The following is a 12,859-nucleotide window of genomic DNA, read 5'->3' as shown; positions in this document are numbered from 1 at the left end:
TTGCACTTCTACCTGTTGGTCCGCGGAAGGTATTTTATTTCCCTTCTACCACCCATTGGAAAACCAATGAAGGCATTCCCCTATCCGCCACCTGGGGACGCGCCCTCTAGGGGTTACAGGCTCCCCCGAGGGATGTATTTACATTATTTACACTCTTATATATTTACATATTTACACTCTTATATATTCTAATCTGAGAAAACTTCCTCATATACACAATTAAAAATGTCCCGTTTGGGAGCCACAACTGACACTGCTTCAAAAGATCTTGTTCTTGATAATGCCACATAGAGCTGGCCATGACTAAAAACAGGCTCAGAGAGCACCAAACATATTTTCTCAAACGTTTGTCCTTCTTGTTGTTATTCTGAATCCTTGCCACGTCACGAACAAAAAATGGTTTAACTAAAAACGCGAAAACTCGCCAAGGCTACTTTGCTTGCACAATACTAAAACTACTATAACCCTAAACAAATTTGGCGAAACCTTTCAGCTGAGAATAAAAGGAATAAAGTAAATTCTTTCTCGGTTATTCATTTTGAACTGAACTGTCGTACTGAAGCAGAGAATAGACGACGCTCAAAGCGCCTACGCGTTCAAAACAACATTGCCGATGAACATGATTGTGGAGCAATGTGTGAAGAATGCGAATTTTGTGGTGCTCTTTATTGGCAGAAAGAGCGTAATACTGCAAATAAATATACTAAATGTTGCCATGACGGAAAGGTGCGGTTACCGGCATTGTGTGACGCACCTGATCTGTTGAAGGAACTGCTGACTGAAAATTCCCCAGCCGCTAAAAATTATCGGCAGCGAATCAGAGAATACAACTCTGGAAATGGCTCGTCTTAAATTGGATTCAAGAACGGTTTCCTGCCTTCTTTGAGCTTTTCTTTGCTGATTAAGGTTGAAATGGGCCACAGCCCGACTCAAACTCATCTCAAAAAAAAAAAAAAAAAGTTCGTTGAGTATTCTGTGATTCAAGATTTCAAAACAACGTAGAAGTTTGTTTACATGATTTATCGGCGAAGTGTTGCCAACAGAGGTTTAGAAATTCACCCCTTCATTTGCCGGCACGTAAGAGAATTATATATATAGATATTTAACCCGTTGCCTAAAGACAATAAGAAACCCAGCTCTGCTTTTTGTAATGAGATTTCCTATTGTGACATGCCAATTGAGAATATATAAAACGTAGAGAGAGAGAGAGAGAGAGAGAAGCCGTCATTTCTTTACTAATAATAGAGCTGAAAGTCTTTATGTCTGTTTCACGCATAGCGCCTAAACCGTTCGGTCGATTTTCATGAAATTTGGCACAAAATTAGTTCGCAGTGTACGATAGCTGCGATAGCGGACTGTAATTTTATGCGGAAAGGTGCTGGTAGATGCGGGGTTGTTCATATTTTTCTTCTAAAGCTTTAAATAATAGTCGTAAGTGTCTTCTGCTGACATTAAATGTTTTGTTTCACCGACTAAGCAAGATTGTAAATATTGAAGTTTGTGTACATCTGATAATTGGTTGTTACTAGTAATTATACTATTGAATTGCATTTTAAATTTGTTCCATTCTTCAATTTTACCTGCGAACTTTGAAATCGAAAGTTCCGGTAATCTAACTAATGCATTGTTTTTAATTTCATTGGTAGAATTATTTTCTTCATGCGTTGAAAGAAATGGGAACAAATCTGATATACCCCCCTCTTGGCGACTTTTTCCTGTTGGCGCCAAAAAAGCGTCGCCAAGAAAACTATGTATGACGTCATATGTCATACATCGTTCTTAGCGATGCTTTTTTAGCGCCAACAGGAAAAATTCAAATTATGTCATTAATTATTTAATGAAATTAATGCATTAATTTTTTTCCGTTGTTTCTCCGGGATACGAGCCCTCGGTCTCATAGTACTTTCGTAATGAGACCTCGGCTCGCCGGCCCTGCCTCGGTCTCATTACGAAAGTACTATGAGACCTCGGGTTATCCCTCCGACTTTTAATATACATCACAGTCGGATATAAGTCACAGATCTCCTCCGTTCAGTATACAATAAAGTCACAGATTTTATGTGAAATTAACACCATTTTTGTGCTACAAAAATGCCAACCAGACCAAAATACAAACTACCAGAAACACACTAAAAACACAATAATTCAAAATATGTTCACTTACCTTTTTTACTTTTCTTTTACTTCCTCACGTGAGGCAGTGCACATATGTTCCGCTCTTAGGGAAATTATCCCATTTTTTATTATCATTACTTTACAAAAATATTTAAATTATGTTTGTTTTGACAAAAAAAATTCCAAAAAAAAACAACCTTATTTTACTTGTATTTTGTACTCCACCCAATTAATTTCGCGAATTATTTCCAAAAACTTTACAAACATATCCTCATTTTTGTATTCACAATTTTTTTTGTATAAATAATAAGCTAAATAAAATTTAAAATCCCCTAATCTATTATATGATGGTAGAGTACTTTTAACGTGTCTCCATGTGGATTCAATTGTGTTAGTGTGACATTTAGTTTCTGGATCTACAAAATTAAGTTTATGGTTGACTGTTAAATGCTCATACCCCTCCTCCCCCAATGTATCATATGCCCTCCAACAATCGGAGTGCACCGTCGTGCCTGGTAGTATCCACTGCTTAATTGCCAAAAATAGAGTTTCCCTACCCCTATCCCCAACAGCAACCAAAAAAGTTTTCCCCGAACCCCGTTCAACCCCCCCAAAAACCCATTGTCCCTCAACTGCATGTCCCCGATTATATTTTCTTTTCCCAAATTTAGATTCATCAACTTCAATAACTTTCCCAACCCCCCCTATTTGTTCGGATTTTAATTCAATGTAATTTAATATTTCTTCATTAATATAATTTCGCCAATCGGCTCAAGTTTGTGATGAAAAAAAATATTGACTTTCAATATCAGCAGTTTTGGTCCCAATTAAAATCTCATATGTTATCAAAAAAATCTCCTCTATTGTCAACTTGCTAGAACTAAACCATGACCCACTCCTGATCGTTGCTTCTTTTCCACAAACAACACCCCCAATAACCTTTCTACAAAAAAAAATTAACCCATCTGAATTTTTTTTTTTTTTTAATTTTCATAACAGAATTACATCTAGAACATAACATTTCATTCTTAAGTAAACCAATTTCCCTTAAAAATTCTAAAAAAACCTCTTTATTTTCAATTAGTTTAAATATAAAAAATCTATTTAGGACTCCGGTACGTCCAAACGTTGGACGACCTGACGAAAAAGAAAAAGAAGATTCATTCAAAAATTTCAATTGATACTTTTGGACAACATCACAAACCGAACTCATAATTAAAATAGAAAATTCAACTAAATTAACATTAAAAAACAACAAGAAAAAGAATACTCTAAAAGCGGAACATATGAGCACCTACCTCCTACCACACAGACACGTGCAAAAAGACAGACTTCGAGAAACTACTTTCCAGCGTTCAAGTTGCAAAACCAGGGTTGCCAAGTTATCGCCTTATTGGCGATTTTCGTATCGAGCGAAAAATTAAAATCTCGCCAAGAGGGGGGCATATCAGAGGAGAACCAAGAAATGTATAAATTCTTACCTCTAATTCTTCAGTTTTCGATTCTAGTTCATTTCGATTCGGAAAGGTGCTGGTAGATGCGGGGTTGTTCATATTTATGCGATGTGATGAAATTTATGCGATATAATGAAAAAAATAAGACAACTGACCACACATCATCCTTGTTCCACCATTTATTGTGACTTAAAAACCAAAACAGAATGAAAAACGCATGCCAAAATAAAACTCGTCTGCAGATAAAAATCGTCTGCGTTATTATTCAATTCAGAGCAAGGCTAAACTTAAGCAGCGGAACTTCCCTTAACGCTAAACACACAACGCGCAGCATAGGGATGAGCACCTCGAAGCTGATTTTTGAAGCCTTGATTTTTGAAAATTAGCTTTTGTTCTTTTTTTTTCCAATTTTAAGAGCATTTTACCGCGCAAATTCTCATAACGTGGACGAGTAAATTACCAAATTATCATAACGTGGAACCGTAACATGGGCGAGCAAATGAACATGGCAAATTGGCGAGATATTCATCATCCATTACTTTTAAATATACAGGCGAACCAAATGACCTTTTAATTTTATACCACGGGCAAAGCCGTGCGGGGACCGCTAGTTATAATTTCCCAAAGGATTCTTGCGGATTTTAGAAACCGGACTGAGAGAGAGAGAGAGAGAGAGACTTTACGATTGGGAAGGTCTCTGATTTTTTTAGAAAGATTCCAGGTTAATTTCAGGAGAATTACTAAATTTTAGAGTTAGAATTTCATGGCTTTTATCGAATGTGAACCTGTCAAAAATTAGGCACATTATCTGTCCATTTTCCAGGAACGTTTCAATTTCATTATTTTTACTAGCGGTACCGGCACGGCTTTGCCCGTAGTAGAAAATTAAAAGGTCATTTCGTTCGCCTGTATATTTACAAATAATGGATGATGAATTTCTCGCCAATTTGCTCTGTTCATTTGCTCGCCCACGTTACGGTAACTCGTCCATCTTATGATAATTTTTCTCAGGAAAATTTTCTTAAAATTGGAATAGAAAAAGTAAAAAATTGAATTTTCGAAAAATCGCTTCGAAGTGCACACCCCTATGCTACGTGCTAACTGTGTGCCAAATTTCATGAAAATCGGTTGAACGGTCTAGGCGCTATGCGTGTAAAAGACATGAATACATCTTGACATCCATACATTCAGGGACACAGACATCCAGAGACACAGACTTTCAGCTTTATCCTCACATAAATAATAACCGATGATCGAGTAACCCGCGAGATTCAACAGTTGAAACTCGCGCCTCGGCATGATAATATGATAATGTGTTTCGGTAATAATTAACATGCAGGGAAAGGTTTTATTGTGACAAGGCTAAATTCGATCCGGTCACTTAACCCTCTTACTGGTAAGTCTCATTTCGGGGGAAAGAAGAAACGAAAACTAGTATGTTGTGGCCATCACGAAACTTTCTTCTATATCTTTCTTATAATTCTGATTCCTCCCCATGCTTAACGAGGAAGCAGTACTCCCAACGAAAACAAAATTACACATGCCAAAATTGATGACCATCCCAATTCCTGATTTATCTCAAAAGCAAAGCAAAGAATGAAAATTGAAAATTATTTTAAAAGCCTTGATTAAAATAATTACAAACATTTATTTGTTGACAAACACAAGATGGCAACAGTTAAAAATTTTAAATCATTGAGATAATATTTCCGATCATTTCCATGCAATTAAAAGCACGAGCTAAACTTAGAGGACAGTCTATTACGATTTACCTTTCTTATTGTTGCAATTATAAAGCTATTTTTATTCACATAAATAAAAAAAAAAAAAAATCGGCCCCTCATGGAAAGATCGGCACCAAAATTAAACCAACGCCTGTTTACATATGGATTCATATTTATTCCAAATTTCATCCAGAACGTAGCATTACTTCTTGAGATATGGCACTCACAATGGGAAAAAAAGAACGTTCGACTGCACCACCCCTTTTTCAGCTGTTGACACCAAAATATAATCATTTCTTATACCTTCTAAGGGCTACTTGTCGATAATTTTTTCTTTTTTTTAATTACGTTCATTATTTCTTGAGATACAGCAGTCACAATTGACGAGAAAAAACGTTCTGTAGCTCAACCCCCGTTTGAGCTATTAACACCAAAATTAAATCAGGGCCTGTACCTGTTAGGGGCAACATATGGACCAAATTTTGTTTGATTCCGCTAGCTACTTCCTGGGGAATAGCAGTCATGCAAAACTCAAGAAACGTCTCATTAATCCACCCCCTTGGAGGAATTCGCGCCAAAAACCAATGGGCCCAAGTCACATAGCGGCACATATGTGTAATAAATTGATGTGTGTTGAATTGATAATCCAATTGAATCAACATGTGCAATAAAAATCTTATTATTTTACCGTTTTCATTTATGCTATAATCTCATTTCTTCCTTTTCAGTGTCGAAAGCTGTGGATGAACAACCACCTTCAAGCACAATGCTGTGACTTCGGTTACATGCTGGGACAAGAAAAAATGGCCGCTTTATTTATATCTACTTCTCTACAGCACCTCACAAGACTGCATTATATGTTAACACACACATTTATGCAAAACTTTTACTATTTTGTAGGTTCAGATTATTTCACTTCTCCTGAGGCACAAAAGAAAATTTAACCCCTTCAGACCTGGTGTCCGGTATACCAGACATACACTTTAAACAGCTGCTAATCATTAAATAATTGATTTAATTAGTTGATTTTTTTTGTAGTTGACTCTTTACATTCTACTTATTATAATCTGTGAAATAATTTTTCGTTTTGGGATTGACAACACTGGCATATTAGGATTGAGAGATAGAGAGTGGCTCATTTTTCCAAGCATGGATTTTCATCTGAAAAGCGAGATTTTTTTCCTGATTTTTTAAAAAAATATATATAATCTTTAATGAATCGTTTCAAACGCTTATATTATGTTTTGTAATTGTTTATAGAACATTTATAATGAAGTTTGTTCGGTATTTTATCGTTTTTGTATATGAAATATCGATTTCAAAAATATAAGTCCGGAATATTGGCCGTGCCATAACTCTTATAATTTTCCTCCTACAAACTCAAAATTTTGTCGATAAGATACCCTTTACCATAGTACACTGTGTACCAAATATCAACATTTTTGGTCCAATATTTCATAATTCCAACTGAAGGAGTTAATGTTTCTTTATATTGTTCATATGAAGGAAGAAAAAGTTTTACAAACACATCTTTGTAATCTAATCGTGTAAGAGTAAATGAACATATTGAAAAAAAAGCGTTTTTTAAAAAGAGCTTGCAGTATAGGTTTAATGAATATGTTTAATTTATGAACTAATTACGGTGCAAATTTATTAAGAATTGAGAAGAGGTTTATTTTAAAAACATAGAATAGTAAATACAATATGGATTTGAAATGCAGTGCATTGTTAATGACAAAAGTTAACAATACTTATGTACGTCCAAATTTTTTAATAAATGATAAGGTTTAATTATGTTCAACTGTATAGAAGCAATCAAGTGTGAAATAAAAAATTAAGAGGTGTTTAACCACATTCTTTTAAAATCGATGTAACACTTCTTTTAAGTGAGAATGCGATACAAATATTGAGCTCCTCAACCAAAAACTTAATTTTTTCACTTATTTTTAGGGCACGTAATTCACAAAATAAATTCCAACTGAATAAAATTGAAATATCTTCTAAAAGGTTAACGAATAAATATTGATTAGAGTTTTGAGTATATCACATTAAGCGGTATCCTCATAAATTCAGTTAACTTTTTACTTCTATAAACTAATTAACATTATTAAAACTGCTAGGAGTTCAGTGTTCGAGTATTTTTTTTTTTTTTAATGCTACACAAAACGTAGTTTTGTACTAGCTGACCCAGCCACGCGTTGCTGTGGCAAAGAAGTTGGATTAAAATAAACTTGAACTCATTATTTTGATAGAATCAAATAAATATTTTTAATAGAGCTTAAAATAGTATAGCCGATTTTAAAACATATGAGATTGATAATGGGCGTTATTCAAAGTAAAAACGATTCCTAAATGTTCCTGGAAAATTATGGGCAGCTGATGTGGCCAATTTCTGCCAGTATCATGTCAATCCAAAACCCGAAAAGTTTTCCGATAAAAGTTAATAACCTTTCTGAAATCATCTCGGAAGCCTCTTGAAAAATTCGAAGATCTTCCCGTTTGAAGTTAGTCGTGTTTCTGGAACTTTAGTGTAAACTTAGGAAGGGATACAAAAAAAAAAGCTTAGCACCTTTCTGATTTATTAAGGAACTTCTATAAGCAGTAATGCAAACATAGCCAAAGCTTAGCCAGAACTGCAAGCAATTATCGAAAATTTTTACTCAGTAACGTTTCGGATTTGTTTTTTTGTTTTTTTTTTTTTAACCGTGCAGGCTGAAGAAAGTACTTATTGAATTCAATAAGTACTAACTAAATTTTCTATGGAAAAAGCACTATACTTACGCTTAGTAAATTTTGTAAGTATAACTTCCGCAAAAAAAAAAAAAAAAAAAAAAGAACTTGAAAGTGATAGTAAATATCGAAACTGATTGTAAAATAATCGAATGTAGAAACTAAGCGTAAACCACCATACACTTTTAGATTCTACACTACATTTTATTCACATTAGCTTTCTCTATTGTTTATAATCAATAACTTCTTTACAAAATACACTAACTAAATTAAAAACGTATAAAAATTAAATTTTTTCAATGAAGTAGATAACATTGACTTCGAACTATTGTTTCTATTATTTGAAAACTGAAAACTGTCTAAGCACTAAGTTGTGCACAATGTTCTTAATCAACCAGTCTTTTGCTAATACGAAAAGTATGATAACTTTCCACGTGTGAGTAGGCAATATTTCGTTGCCCATAAGAGAAATATTTATGTTTCAAGTACAAACCGAAAGAAGACATTTTTGGTTCTTTAAATCTATTTATGGTCTTTGCAAAAGCTAAACGAATCAAAAATTGAAGCCTTTCAAATGTGTTTGAAAATTATGACGCTAATAATGGATTACGTGGCAACACAAACATTTCTCCTTTAAACTCTTCCGACAAATATTGTTGACTTTTAATGTAGAAACGTGTACCGTTGCGTAATTTAGGTGGGTTTAAATCGCGAAAAAGAATAAATTGTTGAGCCAATTTTCAACCGGAAATCGTGTAGACGCATTCCTGGTGTATCCAGGGAATTTAAAAATTCACTTGGAGTGTTTACTGCTTTGTTTTCATCGACAACTGTATAGGCTTGTTCAGCATCAATGGGGAGCTTTTTTTTTAAAGCCGTCAGTAATGGCTCATTATTCGCAATAATTGTAGCTAAGACAGAGTCATTGCTCTGTTGTTATACGTTGCAAATCAGTGTTAACTAAGTCGGTGGCCCAACTATCAAGTGACGGCATATCATAATAACTAAGTGGCAAATTTGAAATTGAAACGCAAAAACCTTCAGTTAAAACTAAAGCTTCATATTCATCTCTGGTGTAAAATCTGGATTTGGACATTTGTGTGTTTGTTAAACTTTATGAAATACGTCTTCAAACGTGAAAGTAATATAGTTTCTCCTTAAAAAATAATGATTGTGTTGGATAGTATGTCTTCAAAATTGTTTTAAACAGTTGACGAATACTGTTTCTCCTTATGTCAAACCTGCATTAGAAAGTGTCAACTCCCAATGACTTTGTGCGACCAATAAATACAATTTGCGACATGCATCAGGATATGTATTTGACAGTCGACAATTGACGATCCACAAATATTCGTGTCTGTTCGGGAATGTTTACCGAAAACAAAACTGCTACAAAACCAGCGCGATTACAGAGGCAATTATGATTTTTAAAAAATTAAATTTATCTGGAAATAGACTCTCAATTAGTTCACTTTTCGTCTCAACGACAGTGCAGAAATTGTCTGGCTATTTGTTGTACTGTATATTTTGATACAGTTCAATTTCACCGTTTCCAATACTCAGCAATTGCTTAGAAAATACTTATGCGATTGGATTATTTTGCGTTTATACTCGCATGTTCATGGCCAATCGCATTATCTCGTCATTACGCTATAAAAAACGTTTTTTTTAAACATGCGTTGATTTCATCGGAATAACTGGTAATGTCTGCCGGAAGTCCCCAGACAGTATTCAGACAATTTCGCCTAAAAGTTTATCGTTGCCATTCAAATCTTGCATAATCCTATGATGTGCTTCGAATGAATGCTTTTACTCATGAGCCATAGTACACTTATCCCAAATTATAATTTCACTCTCTTGCAACACTACAGCCATACCACGTCTTTTTTTTTCTTTATTGCACACATTGCGTTTTGTTTGTTATGAATATCTAACAGGCAACTTTAAAGCTGAATGTGCTGTTCGTGTACCATCTAAAAAATGTAGCAGCAATGCCTGACGATGCAATTGTCACTGCAATTTTCTGTTGCGAATGTATCTTTGCAAGAATTAATGATATTAAAAATTTCCTGGGGAACAAAATAAAGAAAATAATTGTTTTCCGCTAAAATTCATTAACTTTCCTGAAATAAACCTGAAATATTTTTGAAGAATTCAGTAGTCTTCTTGGTTAAAAAGGCAGTTATGATTCTGGCACCTGCAGAGAAGCCTAACGCAGGATTAATATAATAGCCTGGAACCTTCCTGCTTTTCTAAGAAAGCTCTCAAAGCATTAATACACGCATTGCCAACGCGAAGACAGACTCTCACGCAATTAGCTCGAATGTAGTCCCTCTGCAACTGCTTGCAAAGCTTCGTGATCCAGATAACTTTCCGCACTCATTGGGTGTTGAGTATATCCGGACAAACCGCAATCACTCCGAAACCGATATAGCTATTAAATACGTTTAGTTAATCTTGATACTGGTGGAGAAAAAATACTTTTCACAACGGTGTGAAATCTGCAATTTGTAGCAATTCAAGGAAACGTTTTGAAAAATATAGTTGATTTTCTCAGGAAGTAAATAATAACCTGTAATATCCCGAAACGTTATATGGAAATTCTAAGCAACATCTCTGAGTTTTTTTTATCATGGTGTTTTTAGCAGTAAGTCATACGATGTTAGAGTTATATCGATTAATTAACTTACACCGCCATCTATTAAGAATTTTTAGAACTAAACAATTAATTCACACTATTATTGCATAATTAATATGAAATTTGCAGTAAAAAATTATAAAAACTATCCTATCTTTTAAGTTGGACCAAATGACACATAGATATGAAATTTGAGAAAAATCGGTTGAGTAGTTTCGGAGTTTACCCCGAACAAACATCGTGACACGAGATTTTTATATATATAGATGAGCGAAAAAGAAAAAAACTTGAATTATCACCTAAAGAAATGTAACTACTACAACAAGAAAAATTTTTTTTGTAAATTGAGAAAGCAACATTTTTACTGGAAAAGCAGATAATGATAAATTATTTAAACTAAAAGACCTACGCTTTCATATGCAGTGGTAAAGTTCAGAGGCAATACAAACACATTTCTGTTTGCTTAATTTCTTTGAGAATCAACTTTATTTGCATCTTTTGTTCTTTTTTAAATGCTCTAAAAATGATGGATATCTTCTTCTCTTGACAAAGAATTAACTTTAAGTGAACTGGTAGCATTGTTGATGTGATTATGACTATAGAAAATGCTATATGTTTACCTGTCACTGCCAAACTACACTGACGCTAAAACTGATACGGCTATCTGCAATTACAGTTGCATTGGAATCACGCTAGGAAAATATATTTTTAAATAATTGTGCTTGCCTGAAAACTCAATGTAACGTGAAATTATTGAAAATGACTTCCAAATACAAATCAGAACAAATTTACGAGATGACAAAACGTGTGTGTGTTGTATTCTGTGTACTTTCATCTTTCTTTACTAATCATAAAGCTGAAAGTCCCTCTTTCTGTCAGGATCTCTGTGACGCGCATTGCGCCAAGACCGTTCGGCCGATTTTCATGAAATTTGGCACAAAGTTTGTAGCATGGGGGTGTGCACATCGAAGCGATTTTTCGAAAATTCGATGTGGTTCTTTTTCTATTCCAATTTTAAGAACAAAATTCTCATAAGATGGACGAGTAAATTACGAAATTATCATTACGTGGAACCGTAACATGGGCACAAGCCAATTGGCGAGAAAATTCACCATACATTATTTGTAAATATACAGGCGAACCAAAAGACCTTTTAATTTTTCTATTGCGGGCAAAGCCGTGCGGGTACCATTAGTATAACATAAGTTAATACAGAGTCACAAAATAACATGAGATGAATGTTTGGGTCATTCTCCAGGAAACGTAACTTTTGAACTCAAATATTTATCATACACAACTATTATTCGAGTGTACAAATACAAAATTTTGGATACTGGTTCTTCAATAACTTTCGCACTTTTTACATTAATAACAATATATCTGCATAACGGTATAAATGTTTCGTTCTTAATTTTGAGTGGTTTTTCTTCAAAATGTAAAGGAAATATGGGTACACTTGATTTTAAATATCTTTTTTGCGTCGACTTCAAAAACATTTTGTAGAATCTATGACGATGTTTTTCAAAGATCTTTTTTTTATTTTTATTTTTTTAGAGCAATGTCTAACTTCGCAGTTTTGAAATCGGTTCTTTCTTTTCTTCTTCTTTTTTTTTTCTTTTCCCCAAAGCTATTCTTATTTTTTTAGCCTACTTTCTCAGTAAAAGTCAGAGAAAGAAGAAAAAAAGCAATAAAAAGGGTTTAGTGCATCTTAAAGACATCGCTAAAAGCAAAATAACATTAAAAAATAAACAAAATAATGGAATAAATAGTATCGAAAAATTAAAAATTGGAAAGTAGAATATTGAGATGAGGGGAAATGCTGGTTCGTCGGTCCATCTATCTCTGACGATTTTGCCCCCTATATTTGACGACAAAAATTATTTTTTTTTAAGTTGACTTTTAATTGCTTTTTATTTATTTTTGAAAGTTCATCTTTTAAATTATTTTCTGGCAACGGAGGAAAACAAATGATTTTTTTTCATACATGAAATTATTTTAATGAACTTGTTATTTTTTAATTATTATTTTTTCTTCTTTTTGAAAGCAGAATTTGTTAACAGTAAACACTATATTAGCTGCTTTGCTTAAAAGGTGCTACTACTTTATTTGTTCGTTTGTTTATTTTTTTCGCATCTACTCCAGATGAGCGACGCATATTTTGATTTCTAAAAATCAGCTTAAAAGTTAAAAAGTTATAC

At 33.8% G+C, this 12,859-nt stretch overlaps 1 protein-coding gene across 1 annotated transcript in view; it reads left to right on the top strand.

Moving 5' to 3' along the window:
• The window catches only part of LOC129228717 (protein stum homolog), a gene marked incomplete at its 5' end in the record, with an annotated part of 203,803 nt that extends 197,424 nt beyond the window's left edge, over nucleotides 1-6,379 (top strand). The window contains one exon of the mRNA XM_054863402.1: nucleotides 6,022-6,379. Coding sequence (XP_054719377.1) covers nucleotides 6,022-6,068 — 47 coding nt within the window. The remainder of the gene's footprint in view (nucleotides 1-6,021) is intronic.
• Between the last annotated feature and the right edge of the window lie 6,480 nt (nucleotides 6,380-12,859).

Source organism: Uloborus diversus, chromosome 8 (genome assembly GCF_026930045.1).
Source record: "Uloborus diversus isolate 005 chromosome 8, Udiv.v.3.1, whole genome shotgun sequence".
Lineage (NCBI taxonomy): Eukaryota > Metazoa > Arthropoda > Arachnida > Araneae > Uloboridae > Uloborus > Uloborus diversus.
This window is presented reverse-complemented; position numbering and strand designations above follow the sequence as displayed.